Genomic DNA, 16,626 nt, shown 5'->3' with positions numbered 1-16,626 from the left:
ACTGTCCTCACTGTGAAACATTTCCCTCTCGTGTCCAGTCGGAATCTCCCCAGGAGCAACTTGTGTCCATTCCCCCTTGTCCTCTCCATGGGACTCCGTTGTTAAATGCAAGGCATAGGTTCTTTTTGTGCTGGCTGGGAAAGAAGCAAGCGATAGTAGGTGAGAAGTGAAGGTGAATAATTTTGTTTCTAAACCACACATAGGTAATTTTGCTGGTTAAGATCTGTTTGGTTGTGTTTATTACACATGCAAGAGATTAGAGACCATTGCATTAATAAATACAAATAGGAAAGGCTGCAATCGCCATTAGGTCTGAGCAGACTTTCTGCCTTCCTCTGTGCTTTTTTGCTCAAACTTTGAAGCAGGCGCGTGTTAATTTCTCGCACACCCCAGTTTTCAGAACTAAGCTACTAATACCGAAGTCTTTTTCTGAGCAGAACAGCAATTTTGCAAAGCTATCTCACGCAGCCGATGTCGCGCAGGGCTTGTTTTAGGGCTGGCAGAAGATTTAGGGGGAGGCAGGGCTGCTCCTCTGCACCTTCCCCCTGCAGAGCCGGGGCGGACCTCCCCCTCCCCGGGGGTCCCTCAGGGGCTGGCAGCGGGGCCCGGCTGGGCACGGACGGTCTCGGGAAGGATCCGGTTGTGCCCCTGCCTTTTTGTCTGCTCAGAACCCCAGACGTCCCCGTGTACCTCGGTTTTCCACACCCCCCCGCCCCCCCCCCCGTGAGGCCGGGGGGGGCGGGCCGGGGAGGGGCCGCCCCCGGCCCTTAAGCAGCGGTGGGGGGGCGGTGCCGGTGCCCGTGGGGGACCCGGGCTGTGACCGAGGGGCCGCGCACCCATGCCCGGTGAGTGCCGGGGGGCTCTGCCGGCGGGGCGGGGGGGACGGGACGGGACGGGACGGGGGGCTCGGCCGCCCCGGACAACAGCTTTTGCCCCCCTCGGAAACCCTCAGCCCCCCCCCCCCCCGTGAGCGCTGCGGGAAGGTTTGGGGCAGAAACGGGCTCCAAGCTGCCTCGGAGCTCGCGGGGCTGTCGGGGCCCCCCCGAACCCCCCGCCCCGCGCTGGGGGCTCCCGCAGCCTGGCCCGGGAGACAGGCACGGCCAGGGCACGGGGTTTAACCCCCACCCCAAATAACTTGGTTTATAGGGGACCTACGCCTGTACTGTAAATGTGAATACATCTGAGTATTTAAATATGTATACCGTAAATGGGTATATAAATATATAGTATTTATAGAACATCTAAAATGTATATCCTGTTACGTTACTGTACTGTAAATGTGAAATCTGAGTATATATTGTATTTTTGTATATAATATATATTTACATATATTAATGTATAATTGTAATATTACAAATATTAAAGCTTTTGATGGAGGACTGCCTGGTCATAACTCCAAAAGGCTTACTGCAAAGTTTAAGAAAAGCTTATTAAAAGTCTTATGAGGAGATTATATAAGTTTATAAAATTTACAAGGTCTGATGAATGGCTGAGGGAGCTGGGCGGGGTTTAGCCTGGAGAGGAGGAGGCTGAGGGGAGACCTTGTCTCTGCAACTGCCTGAAAGGAGGTTGCAGTGAGGTGGGGGTTGGTCTCCCAGGTCACTAGTGATAGAACGAGAGGAAATGGCCTCAAGCTGTGTCAGGGGAGGTTTAGATTGGGTATTAGGAGAAATTTCTTTACTGACAGAGTGGTCAGTCATTGGAACAGGCTGCCCAGAGAGGTGGTGGAGTCACCGTCCCTGGGGGTGTTCAAAAGATGTGTAGATGTGGCACTTGGGGACATGGTTTAGGAGGCCTGGGGGTGCTGGGTTGATGGTTGGACTTGATCCTAGAGGTCTTTTCCAACCTTAATGATTTTATGATTCTATGAAAAGCATACCATGAGACACCAAGCAAGGATCCAATCCAAAGGAGACAGATGACCATCAACGTTCTCTGTGCTAGGATAAGTCTTTTTACAGTACTTTTACTGAAAAACTTAATACTGCACTAACTAAAGGTCAGCACCATTTCAACAGTGGACAGTCCCCCAGCACAGCCCACCTGGAGATGAAATGGTCCAGCAGGTCTCTTCCATCTCCAGTTGCTATGATCCCGTACCACAGCAGAGCACCACGCATCAATTTCTCATAATGACAGGTAGTTACTGAAAGAGATACATATTTTTTCCCTGCACACAATGGATTCACCTTATTTCAATGGTTGATTTTGTGACTAGTGCTACATTGTGCCCTAAACTACTGGTTCTGTCGCTGATCTAATCAGATAAGATGGGCTAAATGTGAGCCAAATTCTCCTTACCCTCATTAAATCACAGGTAGCTTTACTGAACTAGGTCAAACTTTACCTCATGTCTACCACTGTGTAAAAATAAAATAGCAGAATTTGAGCCAACAGTAGTAGGTGAGTCATAATATGCTTATCATTCTGCAGTGAACAAATTCAGTACATTAAACTCATTAACAAAGTTCTTTTACTCCAAAATCAGTGACCAGCTGCTGTATTAGATGTTGCATTACAGCACACCTCAGCTTACTGTCCTTCATGGCAAACGGTGACAAACTGGTTACGGGGGAGCACAGGGCTGCTGCTGAGAGCACTGAAGACTTGGGAATGGAGAGGACAAGTTAGAGCCCTGTTGAGCCTGCTTGAAATGTTTACCTTTAAGATACTGATATATCAGACAGTAAAATCACCAGCCATATAAACATTTGTATTGTTAATAGTATACCTGTATGAAGTGAACCATTAATTTCTATTACGTTCATGGACATTAAACTAAAGCATTTTTTCTGTGTCAGGCCTTCTGAGCTGCAATAAAATGGCAATCTGGCTGAAGACACACTTGAGCGTGCCCTACAACACTAAAAGGAACACACACAGAGAATTTTCATGCTCAGGACTGCATTTGTTACACGTTTCCTCATACTGTGCATTCTTATGAAAGAAAAATAAGTTACCAGCGTAGCACAACCAGGCTTGCCTCTGTATTAGTAGTCACCCATACCAAATAAGTACTTGTTTCCTGTTCCTCAGAATAAGTCTTGTACTAGTACTATTGTACTAGTACTATCGTACTAATAGCCTGGCTGAATGCTGAAAGCTATTCAGCCCACTTACGTGTTGCAAGGACAGCAAGGTGCCCGTTGCTGCAGAACAGCCACGGGCAGGGTGGTAGCTCCATGGTGCTGGGAGACAGGAGCGATTACGTGACTCATGGGGAAGCAGCCAGCCAATTCCTGCCCAGAGCTAAGGCAACACACCTGGAGGGGAGCTGCAAAAATAAGTTGGCTCCTGTGACTGTACCAAAGGCAGGAAAATGAGATAGGATCAGATAAAGGCCTTTGAAGCACTACGGCCAGGTTAAGTTTATAGCACAAGGTATTTACATAAGTGTCCTGTAGCTGAAGGACATTTCATATCACTTATTGCAACATGGCAACAGTGGAAGAGATCAGTAATGCATGTATTTGCAACTCATTTCCTATAGTCTTTATTAGCTCTAATCAATAAACTGTATCAAATTAATTTTGAATTCTTATGCAGAACTACTACTAGTGTTGACAGATTATTTTGTGCTTGCATTGTTATTTACTCGTACCATCATGTAGAGGTGGCTAACTGCAAGGTATCTGCCAAGCACAGACAGATAAAAAGGAGGAAGGAATAAAGCATAATCATAGTTATCTCCACCTAAAAGCAGAGAAGAGGGGAAAAAAATGTCAGGACCAGTTGTAAGGGAACACTAGGTCGCTTCGTTGCATCAGTTTCAGGGGAGACCCCGAGGACTGGCAGTACACAGTACTCAGCTGCCCCTGAGCTGCCTCCCACAGCTGCAGTTTGGGCTCATTTTCAGATGGAGGATGTTCTGGTAGGATCACATCTCAGTTGAGACCTAGTCACGTCCCCATGCACCCGCACTAGTTCAGTGGTAGGCCAAGACAGGCGGGGTATAAGGTGCAGTGCACAAGTGGTCTTTCCAACCTTTAACATACTCAGCAAACTTCAGAAAACAATGAACTGAGCCCATTATCAATTGTGTACCCTTGGTCTGGTGAGAAATTCTCACAACAATATTCCTCATATTCGTATTTAAGATATTTATTAAGTTTTCAATTTCATTAGGGAGAAAAAAAACCAAACCCCAAATTATATAGGATTTGGTTTTATCTGAAGTAACGAGATTCAGGAAACAGTCTTTAATGGATACTTAAGTTTGACTTCACTGATCAGGAAACACGTACATCCTCAGAAAGAAAACAACCCAGAGCTCTGCTTTGTTCCTTGTGCCAGGATCTAGTCTCAGTTCAACATAGATGAATATTTGGAAGACAAAACCAAACCAAAATAACGGTATCTTTTGTACTAGGTGCTCCTGAGTTTTCTTTTTCCTCTCTTATGAACGCTCTAGCACTTCTACCACGCTAAAGTAAATGCTTATGCTAATGTAAAAGAAGAGCCCAAACAACTCCTTGGGCTTGGGGTTTTTTTTCCTGTCAATAGTCTCTTTCATTGCAGTCAGTGCCAGCATATCTGAACACTTTCTAAACCCTCACTGCTGATGTCATACATCTTCACGTGTTGCATCGTGCTATAACCAAAGACAAAAGCATGTGAGTGGAACGTTTCATTTAAAAATAATTTTGGAATGTAAATCAAATAAGTTTGTCAGCTTTAATATTCCTGTCTCCCCCCAAAATGTACATTACTTTGATCCTCCTATGATGCTTCATGTGCTTCTGTGTTTGAACAGAACAAGCAGTTGCTGTTGCTGGAGGTATAATAGGAGGGATCCTTTTATTTGTTCTCATTGGAATAGTTGCATACCTGCTCTGGAAGAAATTTTGCTGCCTCCTTTCTTACGAAAAGCTCACCAGTCCTGTCAAAACAACAAACGCAAATGCCATTTTTCAGGATCATTCGACTTCTGAAATTCAACTAAAAAGCACAAGGTATAGTTTTGTTTTGTTTTTAAAGCATACATGGTTGGAAATTTATTTCAAGCTGTCAAATTTCAAATGAGGGGGTGATCTGAATATATGCATGTACAGAAGTAAATGAGACCCCTACATTATATGAAAACATCAGTCGTTCTGTTTTGTTCCTTTAGGAAGATAATACTTTCTGTAGTTATGAATGCAATAATTATTTCTGATTTATGTGACAGAGATAATACATTCAAGTGTAACTGGTGCCTGGATAGCTTTATCTGTTACCTAGGCATATTCAGCCTACGTTCCGGAGTCATTCCTGGCGGTCTCATAACGAAGCATCTGAGAACTAAACAATAGGACTTCGGGTCAGGAAGGAGCCTCTCAGAAAAAGTTACTGCAGGGCTTTGGGACTCTACAATAAGCAGCTGCCATTAATTGTTCCTTTCCTTTTGAAAGATCAATTCTAAAGGAGAAGAAAGGGAAAAAGTGAGGGATCTGTCTGAAAAATTAAGTTCTGATGTCCCTCGCTGGGCCTTTAGGCATTGTACAAATAACATCAATTGCAGAACCTACCTACTCATCTCCATGGAACTTTTACAAAACAGTGAGAGAAGAACAGAACCTTATTACTGTTAGCAAGTTTGGCTTCTATATCTGAACCAGAAGAGTCACTAGCTGTTGTCGTCTCGAGCAGATCCAGAAGCATTCCATTTATCATTCCACCAACGCTGCATGGGCGAGACCGGATTAACCTGACGAACGAAGAACAGGTTCAGGAAGACACTGACCCCTACATGATTCCTCAGTCGGGGCCACGGTCATCATTTCATTCTTTGGGTATGGCATTGCAAAAACGGGACTCTTGTTAAGGGTACTTTTTAAAAGTGTAACTCTATTACTCTGAAGCATGTTTATTGGGGCATACCGGGCATAGTGTTACACAGTACGAGCCCTAAACACTCTATGTATACATGTTGTTTATATAGAGTGAGGAATCGGGCCAGAATGCAGCCGTTCTGCTCGCACTGCTGTGGGACCTTACACATGCGGCAGAGAAAGTGATCTCTGCTTCTGTGTTTTGTAAAGGCACAACACGAGCGCAACACAGGAAGTCTGATTGTTGTCCCCAGAAACAGCAGGGTGACCAGTTGCAGTCTGCAACAACAAATACCCCGAACCATCAAGGTACAGTCATGGGAATAAGAGAAAGAGAAGGAAAGTGGTGCAGCCTACAATTACTCCCCCAGATTTGAGGGAAAAGGAATTAAAATACTAAGTTTATGGAAAAATTGATTGTTAATAAAGAGATTAATGTGATTTCCTTAATACAGCAGTGGTTATAAAAATGCCTGCTACAGTCTTGAGACTAATCTGAGGGTGCTTGTTTTTCATTTCATGCAGCTGGAGCTTATGTTGTAGGGACCATTAACCCAGAGCTGTACAAGTTTCCTGAAGACAAAAGTGAGACGGATTTTCCTGAAGGCAACATTGGCCGCCTCTGGTTCTCCATAGAGTACGAGCAAGAGTCAGAAAGGCTCCTCGTCTCCTTGATCAAAGTCAGAAAGCTGCAGCCTCCTGCTGATTCCTGCAGTCCATTTGTGAAAATCTACTTGCTGCCTGATGAAAGAAGCTACTTGCAGTCCAAAACAAAACGCAAAACCCTTAACCCGCAGTTTGATGAAAACTTTGTGTTTCAGGTAGTTTTCCTTTTGATGAAGCAGATTTTTGTTTTAAAGTATTGACTTGTCAAATTACAGTACATGTTTTGGGAAAAGTAATTCTCTACACGCTTCTGCCAAGATACAAGTCATTTCCACTGGAGATAGGATTTATTACTGGGGCTTCTGCGGATCCTGGGCTACTTAAGTCTGTGGCTCCAGAGCTGATCTTGCTTGTGGTCTGCACCAAAGCTGAGGATTCCAGGACTTGCCTTGGGAATGATGAAAACTCCAGTTTAAAGTATGATTGAACAGTTACACCCAGCAGCTCTAAAGTCCAGAAGCAACCTACGCTGAAGTAATGCTTTCATAGCTTTTAGTTTCTGTGCCGTGGAAGCCGGCTAGAAACTAGGACTCATGAGATGTCTGGTATACTATTTGTATAGTGCTGTAAAGTTAGGAGCTGGGCTTTGAGCAGGAGGCTTTGAGCAGGTGTCACAAGCCAAAAGCGTTAAACCCAAAAACGTTTGGGTTTCAGACAACTGAAAATTGAATGTTTACAGATTTCTAAGCATTTGTGTCTGGAAGTGGATGCATCGTATAACACTAGATCTATATGAGTTGAAAAACCCCCAGCTAACTTCACATTTTTCAAGTGAACTCATTCTGGTTTTGCTTGGATCTTTAGACTCCTGCATAACTAAAACTTCAGAAAAATTAAGAAAATAGACTTCAAATAATCAAAGGAAATCTCCACCTACCTTTAGCATACTTTGAAAAATTCTTCCTTTGAAGTCATGCTACAGAAGAGAAGTCTCACATGTTTTGTAATTATTAATTCTTCCTTTTCCTGTACAGGTTTCCAGTAAAATGTTGCTCCAAAGGACTCTGAAGTTTTTGGTTTATCATGTTGATAAGCAGAAGAAGCATCATCTCCTAGGCCAAGTTATCTTCCCACTGAAAAATGAAACATTAACTGATGACAACAAACTAGTCATATGGAGAGATCTGGAGAAAGAAAACTTGGAGGTAATGTGATCCCAGGCTGCTTGGCATTGTGGAACTTCAGTCATCTTGCAAGTATTGGAGGGGTACGGCTGAAGCAGAAGTATGTTCTATCAAATACATCAAATGCAAAAGTATTTGATAAACATTTGGAATCAAAATTCCCATCTTAACAACCTGCAGATCCATAGCTGTTGTACAGGGGTCATCCAACTGCTTGGGAACAGACACATGAGGTAGGAGACAGGCATGTAAGAAAGTGTTTCCTTCTGTTTTGAATTAGTAAGAGCACAAAAAAACCAGAAGAGGCAAGGAAATAAGCATCACCTGGAAGAGATAGGAATTCAAAGGTTCAGGAAGGCTGGTTAATGGGTTCTATCAAATGTCACAACAGCATAATAAAGCCATTGCAATTCACTCACATGCAGTGGTGTGGCAGAAACAGCTAGTATGAAGAACTCCCCCACTGCCCACCCCCATTTGTCCGTGTGAAGAGAAAGTTTTTCAGATAAATTTGACAAGCGTTCTTCTGCTTCCAAAGCCTCCTTCAGACTACGGTGATATCCAGTTCTCCCTCAGCTACAACGACTACCTGGGCCGTCTCACTGTAGTGGTTCTGAGGGCAAGAGGATTAAAGCTCCGGGAGGAGAGCCATGCTGCCAGTAAGTGTGGTTTCCGCTCTGCTATCAGCTCCAAAATTCCTGGTTTCATTTGTCCTTCCTCTTCTGTCCACCCAGGCTTGTGCTGAGTGACTCTGAAAAGAAAAATTAAATCACCGAAATGTTTATTTGGAGTGGAAATAAGCCATACTTTGTTACTGGGGTAAACAGATTTAGATAGCCCAGTTCTGCTATATTTTCGTTTTGTTTCATAGTAAGTGGTTTGTCTCAAGTCAACAGTAGTGTTTTTTTAACTCCTGCTTTAATACAGTGAGCAACGGCCCTTGGCTGCACCCCAATCCAGAGAAGGTGGTGTTTCAGGGGACACTGACATTAACAGAATCGCCTCAAGGCAATAGCCCAGAGGTAACAGCTGCAGGACAACTGCTTAACGCTGAACAGCTGTCCTGGGGAGAACTGAACTGGGAAAGGATTCCCAGTTCAGGACAGCCTGGCCGTTGTTCTAAGGACCATGGCATGTGGTCACAATTTCTCTCCCTTGCTGCAGTGGGGTTTTCCTGGTACATCATGCTCATGTGTCCTAGGCCTTAGAGACATTGAGCATAGAAATTGCCTCAAAAATCTGTTAAAAAACTAAACACTTGAAGCCAAAATAGATGGAAGAACCAAACTTGTGTTTGAAGCTGTAGTGATTGTTTTGCAGAGCTTCGAACTAAACAGTGTAAATGCAAAATACACCCAGCAGTTAAAAAGATGTTTAGTTCTCTATGTAGATGCATCAGCTATGAAGTTTTTTTGAAGTTTCTTTGAGTGGGCTGTTACCAGGGTGTTTAACTTTAGAAATGATGCCCTCTAAATGAGTAAATCTGCATTCATAATGTTAGGGATAAATTTGCTTTGTTTAGGGTGAAACTCGTGAATGAAGAAATGCTCAGTAAGATGGTGAGATTATGGAGGTTTACAACAAGCAGAATGTGCACTTGTTGAAAGAGAAACATGTTACAGCATGTATGAGTTTTAGAAAACATAACTAAGATAAGGATGGCCAGAAAAAAAAAAATATGACTGGTTTGTGGCAGATGAACAAAGCAGCACGATGAACTAAGAGCAAATGCTCTAATTTTGCTTCATCTCAATAGCTTTACAAGAGGAGGAAACACACTTCTTAACACATCATGTCTCTGTCTGCAGGTTGTTGTGAAGTTCTGTAGCACAGAGAGCCAGAACTCTGTGTTTCTTCCTACAAATCTAACGTTAATCTGCCATGTTATTTTAGTGCTGGTATACTTCAGGTTATCATAATAAGCAAGAGTCATGGGCAGGCTCTAGAAGGAAGAGCTGCCAGAAGGCGATTTTCCAGAAGATAGTACTAAGAAAAAAAAAGGAAAACTAAATAAACTGGGTGTTATTTCCTTTGATAATGCCCTTCAAGTATGACTTAATGTCCACAGACATTAAATCCTGAAGAATCCTGAAGAAACTGGAATAAAAGGTTTTCTATATTAACAGGGATTAGTGCAACGCTAATCTTTGATGGAAGATATGCAGTGTAGGACAGCAAGGAGACATTTAGTTTTAGATTCAAATTACTGAATTAAAGGTATTAAGTAGTAGTAAGAAAGTAATGAAAAGTCAGACTTTGTGCAAGCAGTTTACATAGTAACTCTTGCCATATATAGCACTCAGGTGGCTGCTCTGTCATTAAAAAAGTCTGTTCTAGTAATCCTGCACCTTCTGGGTTTGTGGAAATAGCAAGGAGACATTAAGGGTCCATCAAGGCTGTCTCAGTCCTGACATTTCTAATAATTTTTGCTATACAGATTATCCTTAATAAACTCAATAGCAGGGAGTCATACACACAGTAGCAGCATGGTTTACTGCTTGGATTACTGCTTGACTGGAAAAGAACAACTCTTCAGCCATCAATTAAGATGAAATTTCTACATGCTTGTCACTAAGTTTTGTAGAAGGATAGGGAAGAATGGAAAATTTCAGGCTGCTTTGGATCTCGTTGTCAAAGATATACTGAATAAGACCACAGCACGAAGGTCCCCTTCAGGAAGCAAAGCAAAATTCTTTTGTTGTTCTTGTTCCCATATTCGCACACAATTTTTGTAACATTTCCTAGAGGAAAGAGTGGAGATCGTTGATCTTCTCAGATATTCTAAAGAATATTCTTATCACAGGGCTAGAAGTCATTAGTAAAACCTTTAGTTTAAGGATTCTTTGACTAGGAGAATCTGTTCCCCTGAAACGTCTTCAATCCAAGCGCAGGCTGCAGCTCTACGACACGGCTCCTCCCTCACAGCCGGCCTCCCTTGTATGGATCAAACAATCATGTGAGCAAATATATGAAATTAACTACTGACCCAACAAACCAAGCCTTCAAAAAACAGCCTCCACCAGATGAAGGGAAAGTACAGGAATATAATATCAAGGATGCAGGGTAAGAATACGACTGCTCCTTTTAACAGCTCAAATTGGAAAGCGCACTGCAGAATTGCACCCTAAGTACTTTGTGTACTCCCTGCTTAATGTCATGCATTGCCATGCATGTTTCCCGAATCATTCATCATCTAATTTTATACTTAATATCGACTCCTGAAGGCAAGAAATTCCTTAAGCTTTCTCCCAACTGCCTCTGATGTATTTTCTTCTTGAATTTCATTTTCTCCAAGGTGTGTATGTCAAAGTCTCATTAATGAACCATAATAAATTCATCAAAAGTAAAAAGACAGCAGCTGTTCTGGGATCTCCCAATCCAGTGTATAATGAAACCTTCAGTTTCAAGGCAGATCAGACAGAGCTGGATACAGCAAGCCTGAGTCTCTCTGTGCTCCAGAGCCTCACAGGAGAAAGTAAGCTATATAAATTATTACAGTTAAGATGTCATAAATCTCTTACATACTGCAGAGATATTTAAACCTGGGAGGAACTAATTGCTTTTCAGCAATAATCATAAAACATATAAAAGGTCTGAGGTATTTCACAGGCTGTTTCTTTAAAAAGCAGAACTATTTATTTGCAGTATGTGTCTCTCTTTTAGAGGCTGAAGATAAATTTAATGGAAGACATGAGTAAGGTAACTGTAGGCTAGTCACTGCCAGTACAAGGTGTTGTACTTCTGTTTTGTTCTGGTATGCTAAGAAAACAAGCTTATGCCATTATGTTCTGTGAACACGCACGTGTATATCCCCAACCACCAAAATGTTGAGGCCGTTCACAGTTCCTAACCAAATTTCAAAGAGGAATAGGAATTTTAATTATCACAGTGGTTCAAGCAGTGAGAAGGAAGAAAGAGAGATTACAGACATCCCCGTTCCCTGGCAGAAAAACTGATGCTTGAGGTCACCTCTTACTAATTGTCAGAGAATCCATTAAAGAGTTCTGCTTAGAGAAGCAAATCAGAATTCAATATTTCCACTGCTCACAAGAATATCATCTTCCCTGCACTGCTAATACGATCTCAATAATGAAACATTAATACCCTCATATGGAGTCATACACTCCTAAACAAATTCCTTTACGTGAGATTTTGGGCAGGTGCTTTGGCTTTGAGGATTGACAAGAACTAGGATCAGTGCCCAAGCCTTTCATCATTTTCATTTGCAGACAGCCAAATGCTTTCCAAACTTTCTGAAGTTCATGTAAGGCAGGTTTGAATTATTTTTCCCCATCCACAGCTGAGAAGTTCAGGCATGAAGAAACCATCTGCTGATTGGCAGAGGGTGGCCAGTGGCAACCCACATACTGTGACCCCCAGCTGTGTCAGTAACTAAATGTATTCTTTCCGAAGCTAGAGCACCATATGAATCCTGCTAAGGTTGCTGATGCCCCAAACGCTTCCGCAGTACACTTGAGGTAGAGGGGCTGGGCAGATGCAGATCTGTGTGCCTTAAACTGACTGCAGTTCAGAGTGCAGGCAGTAGGGTAGGACTGAACTGACTATATACCTACGTACCGCAGTCCCTTTTAGTGCTGAATCTTAGCACGTGCAAACTACGGAACCTGAAATCTAGAGCAAATCCCTTGATGAAAATTTTGGTTTAAAAGGAACATTCAGAACGTGCATTACTTAGAGAAATACAATATTCTAATTTAGGTAAGGATTTCAGAGAAGGACTTACATGTGTTAATCACTAACTGCTTGCTTTTTTTCCCCAGAAACACATCTGCTAGGACAGGTAGTAGTCGGGCCTTTCATGTACACCCGCGGCAAAGAACTAGAACACTGGAATGAAATGCTCAGCAAGCCCAAGGAGTTGGTTAAACGATGGCATGCTCTCTGCCACAGCACGTAAACAGCACGGATAAAAACATCGACCGTAAAATGGAAAAGGTCTCATCATCTTTCATAACCTAATGGTGAAGGGTGCAAAATCTTTGACCATTTTACACTCCTAATAGACAAGAATCAAGTAAGTAAATCCTTTTCTTGCCCAAACACAAACACTTGCTCCCTGCTAGGATGGAACTCTATCCTTCCTCTCTTCAAAATGTATTTCCAATGAAATTAATATGCAGCAGGGTAAGCAAAACAGGAAGACAAATATGATCTCCCAGTTTGAATTATTTTGACTACTAAATTCCAATTCTTGGTCATGAGTTCTGGGCACAAATGATCATCCATGTGGATAGAACCCAAAATGACCTAAGAATTGTCAGAGATGATACCAGGTCTAACTGTCCGCTGCATTGCATCATCACGGACAGAGCAGTTTCAGCAAAAGGGAGGGAAGCCCAGTAAGCATGCCAAAACAGACAAAGCCCAAAAGATGTTGACTGTCTACTAAATTTACAATTTATTTAAAATAGTGACATTATATTTAAAACCTCTTTTGAACATGAATGGTGGAAAACACTGAGTGTTTACTGATCAAAGACCTAGAAGCACCTGTTCACGTCCCCCAGCATGGTATATTTCTTGCGGTAACTCGGGATGTTTTCAGCTGACCCCAGGGTACAACGCTTTGTATTGACACTAAGGGAGGAGCATAAAAGAAGTCCTGAAGTCACAAATAACTGGAGGCTTGCAGGAATACTGGAGTACTCTGAGAAAGTAATACAAGGGGCCTTGTCCTGTCCTCATATATTTCTCCCTAAACACATCTCTGCTGGAGACAGCACTGATTACAAGAACCTTGCATTTGACCTAGTATGACCATTCTTAGATTAAAAATCCAATTAGCTTAAGCTCCCAGAACATATGTCTGTTTTAGTGGTAGACTTTTCTTTAAGTAAACTACTGCTCTGTAAAATAATTCAGAGCAATTATTTTTAATCAAAACAAAATCAATAGGACATTCCTCTCGATTGTTCACTGGGGACCTGATCTCTGTACTTTTCACACCATACAGTCATGAACCAGACTATTGCAGCAAAGCATTTTGTACAATTATGTTCCAAGAGGACCATAATCTCTGCAGCTGAAATAAAGACAACTTCCTTTCAAACAAGATATAATATTAATTAATATATTTTTTTTAAAATGAGGCTTCTCTGGGGAGATGAGAATACTTTCCATTTTGGTACTATTGTTATTATCTGAACAAAATATTATGAATGAGAATTTATCTGAGAGGAATTGTAAGATAACAGACTCCACTTCTTATTATCCCCAGTTTGAATTGTTACATGGTACCCTCAGTCCATCTTGCCAACTGCACCCCTGGATACAAGATGAGACTAGGCTCATTACATTTAATTGAATTTTACAAAATGTTCAACCCTCATAATATCTCTGTTAAATGAGTAATGCCAACGCCCCCAACTCTGAAGAGGTGTTTTCAAATTTTTCTCCTACAAAACCACTGAAAACCAATCTAATAGGCAACATGTTTGATCCGGGAAGAAAAACTGTATATAAACTCTATGTTAACTATGTTACTACGATAAAGCACTTTTACCAAATACATTATGTCCCTCTTTGTGATTTAAAACATACCAATAAACATTAAAGATCCTAAATGTAAGCCACCAGGAATGTTTGACAGTTTGGTTCACCAGCTTATGCAGGAAGATGCATGTAATGTTACGTGCCTATTGACATAAATACCTCTGAAGTGGAAGTCACCTGTCTGACTCGATGTACGGTGCAGTCCAAGTAATAAAACAATGCCTTGTAGTGATGTGGTCTCTCTTCTTTGTGCTTCTTAAAGTACCAATACTTCCAGTTTGTGTGTTTAATAATTCCAGCCAAAATCATGACGAAACGTATTTAAATGCACTTACCAATGTACTTGATTTTGCTCAAGGTCATCCAAGTGAAGTAAATGAGAAAAGTTCTTTTTGACTCTTCCTATACAAGAGAATTATTCCAGGAAAGCAAGAATCATTATTAAATAAGGAGTTGTAATACAGTGTTATCAACTGTCACATAATAGAGCACTTTTTTTTACTTGACACCTTCTCAGGATCACCCATCTTGTCTTGTGCTTGAGACTTATATCAAGATGGAGGAGGAGGAATGATTACAAGACCTCTCAGTGCCTAACAGTGCTTCCTTTCCCCTAAAATTTTACCAAGATGCATAGCACAGAAAACGCCCATCCAAGAAATACACGAGAAACAGGTACAGGATCATACAAAGTGTGACACCTTCCTCAATACTTCCCATTACTGTTGACAAATACAGGAATCTCTACAGCTCTGCAATAGACCTAGCATGTAACTTAATGAAAGTACCATGCCATCAAATGACAGTGAGCAGCAATTTACCACCATTTTAGAATAGACATGAATAATGGTTACATCCTTGCCTTAGAGAATGGGATCTTAGAGCAGAAGCCTTACCGCTACTCAAACTATTTATATTCCCTGGTGGGTCATTACCCTACCTTCTCTCCCAGTTAAAATTACACCTATGCCAGTCTTTTAGGAAGCCTAATGATCACTGCCTTCTGTGCTACTCTATCCTTCCTCTAAGTGAGGAAATGAGAGACCAGATGGGTTTGCTGGATAATTGCTTGCTCCCAATATAACAGGACATTCTAAAAGCAGCAGCTTGATGAAACTGAAAGGGAGCAAGATGCATTACAGGTAATAAAGGACCGGAAACCTCCTTCAGAAATCTCTATGCTAGATGGAGGGACAGAAGGTAAAATGGCTTCCTGTTTGAAAGGCAGGGAGAAGAGTCTGAAGTAGTAAAACACAAGGCAGCAAGACCTAGAAATTTTACACAGGATTACTAAAGTGAAGATAGGAACCAGAGAAACAACTTTAATAAATGTAACATAATTCTGTAAACATTGAACAACGGTCTCATATTTGTAGTTTGGATACCATAGAATCATTAAGTTTGGAAAAGACCCTTAAGATCATCGAGCCCAGCCGCTAACCTATCACTGCCAGTCCACCACTAAACCATGTCCTCAAGCAAGGAGCAATACTGTTAAGCAAGAGTCAGAGTAGTGATATGAAAAATCATGATAAAAGAATGAGGCAGTCGGGCCCAAGTCAGCTGGAGAGACCTAACCAGAGTACATGGAACTCGGTGGTTAGCCACGCACAGCTCACCAACCCAGACAGCACGACTTCCACCCAGAGTTACCAAATGAGACCACACATTGACAGCGCGTAAAACAATCTTTAGGATTTCTCTAATATAACTGATGTCTGGTTCTCAAGAGTCTTACTAAACTCAAAATGTCCCTAGAATGTTTTCACTCATACAGGACCAACATTGGTGTTACACCTCATTTAAACCCAAACATTGAAATTGATCTTCCCTTCAATGTAGTTTACCCTGGCATTAAGAAATTTACATTCTAGAACCAGACACTACTGAGTAAAGCATAGTTAGAATAAGATATAAACAGAACAGATGCTTAGGACTTTCCCCAAGGTCATGGGTTAGAACAATGTCATCCTGTTTTTGCCAGGTCACATGAAACTAAAGATAAAAAGTGCTTTTACAGTGAGGTGAGATTCAATTATTGCAAGTCTCTTGAATTCTCCTTTTACAAATGTCGTGGTTTAACCCCAGCCAGCAACTAAGACCCACACAGCTGCTCACCCTCTGTGTAAGCCCTGCTCAGCAGCAACCAAAACATCTCCATGTTATCAACACTGTTTTCAGCACATATCCAAAACATAACCCCATACTAGCCGCTATGAAGAAAATTAACTCTATCCCAGTCCAAACCAGCACGTTCTCCAAGCCTTATTCCATACCATTTACATCATGCTCAGGTCCCACACTATCCAATACAACCTCACTAACCACACCCTCCCCCCACCCCATCCGTTGATATAAAACACAGTTATCATTCCCTTAGTCTATGGACAATGCCTGTAAAACGTCCATAAAACATCCACAAATGTCCACAAAATGCCCACTGAGTTCATTCAGTCCATGACTTTGGGCTCCATCTGTTCTGGTGGTCGCTCAGGGCAGGAGAGGTGGGGCGC

At 41.9% G+C, this 16,626-nt stretch overlaps 1 protein-coding gene across 2 annotated transcripts; it reads left to right on the top strand.

The window, feature by feature from the left end:
• The first annotated feature begins 25 nt into the window (after positions 1-25).
• Positions 26-14,345, top strand: LOC142064404 (synaptotagmin-15-like). 2 transcript variants are annotated; one of them, XM_075109342.1, is made up of 8 exons: positions 26-845; positions 4,754-4,952; positions 5,629-5,771; positions 6,336-6,631; positions 7,451-7,621; positions 8,139-8,259; positions 10,896-11,075; positions 12,382-14,345. In XM_075109342.1, the coding sequence occupies exons 1-8, from the start codon at positions 839-841 to the stop codon at positions 12,516-12,518; spliced, it is 1,254 nt and encodes a 417-aa protein (XP_074965443.1). In that variant the 5' UTR covers positions 26-838; the 3' UTR covers positions 12,519-14,345. The 2 variants fall into 2 exon arrangements, with proteins under 2 accessions (XP_074965443.1, XP_074965444.1); XM_075109343.1 differs by lacking the exon at positions 10,896-11,075.
• Positions 14,346-16,626: the final 2,281 nt, after the last annotated feature.

The sequence above is a fragment of the Phalacrocorax aristotelis genome, chromosome 14, assembly GCF_949628215.1.
Source record: "Phalacrocorax aristotelis chromosome 14, bGulAri2.1, whole genome shotgun sequence".
Classification (NCBI taxonomy): domain Eukaryota; kingdom Metazoa; phylum Chordata; class Aves; order Suliformes; family Phalacrocoracidae; genus Phalacrocorax; species Phalacrocorax aristotelis.
This window is presented reverse-complemented; position numbering and strand designations above follow the sequence as displayed.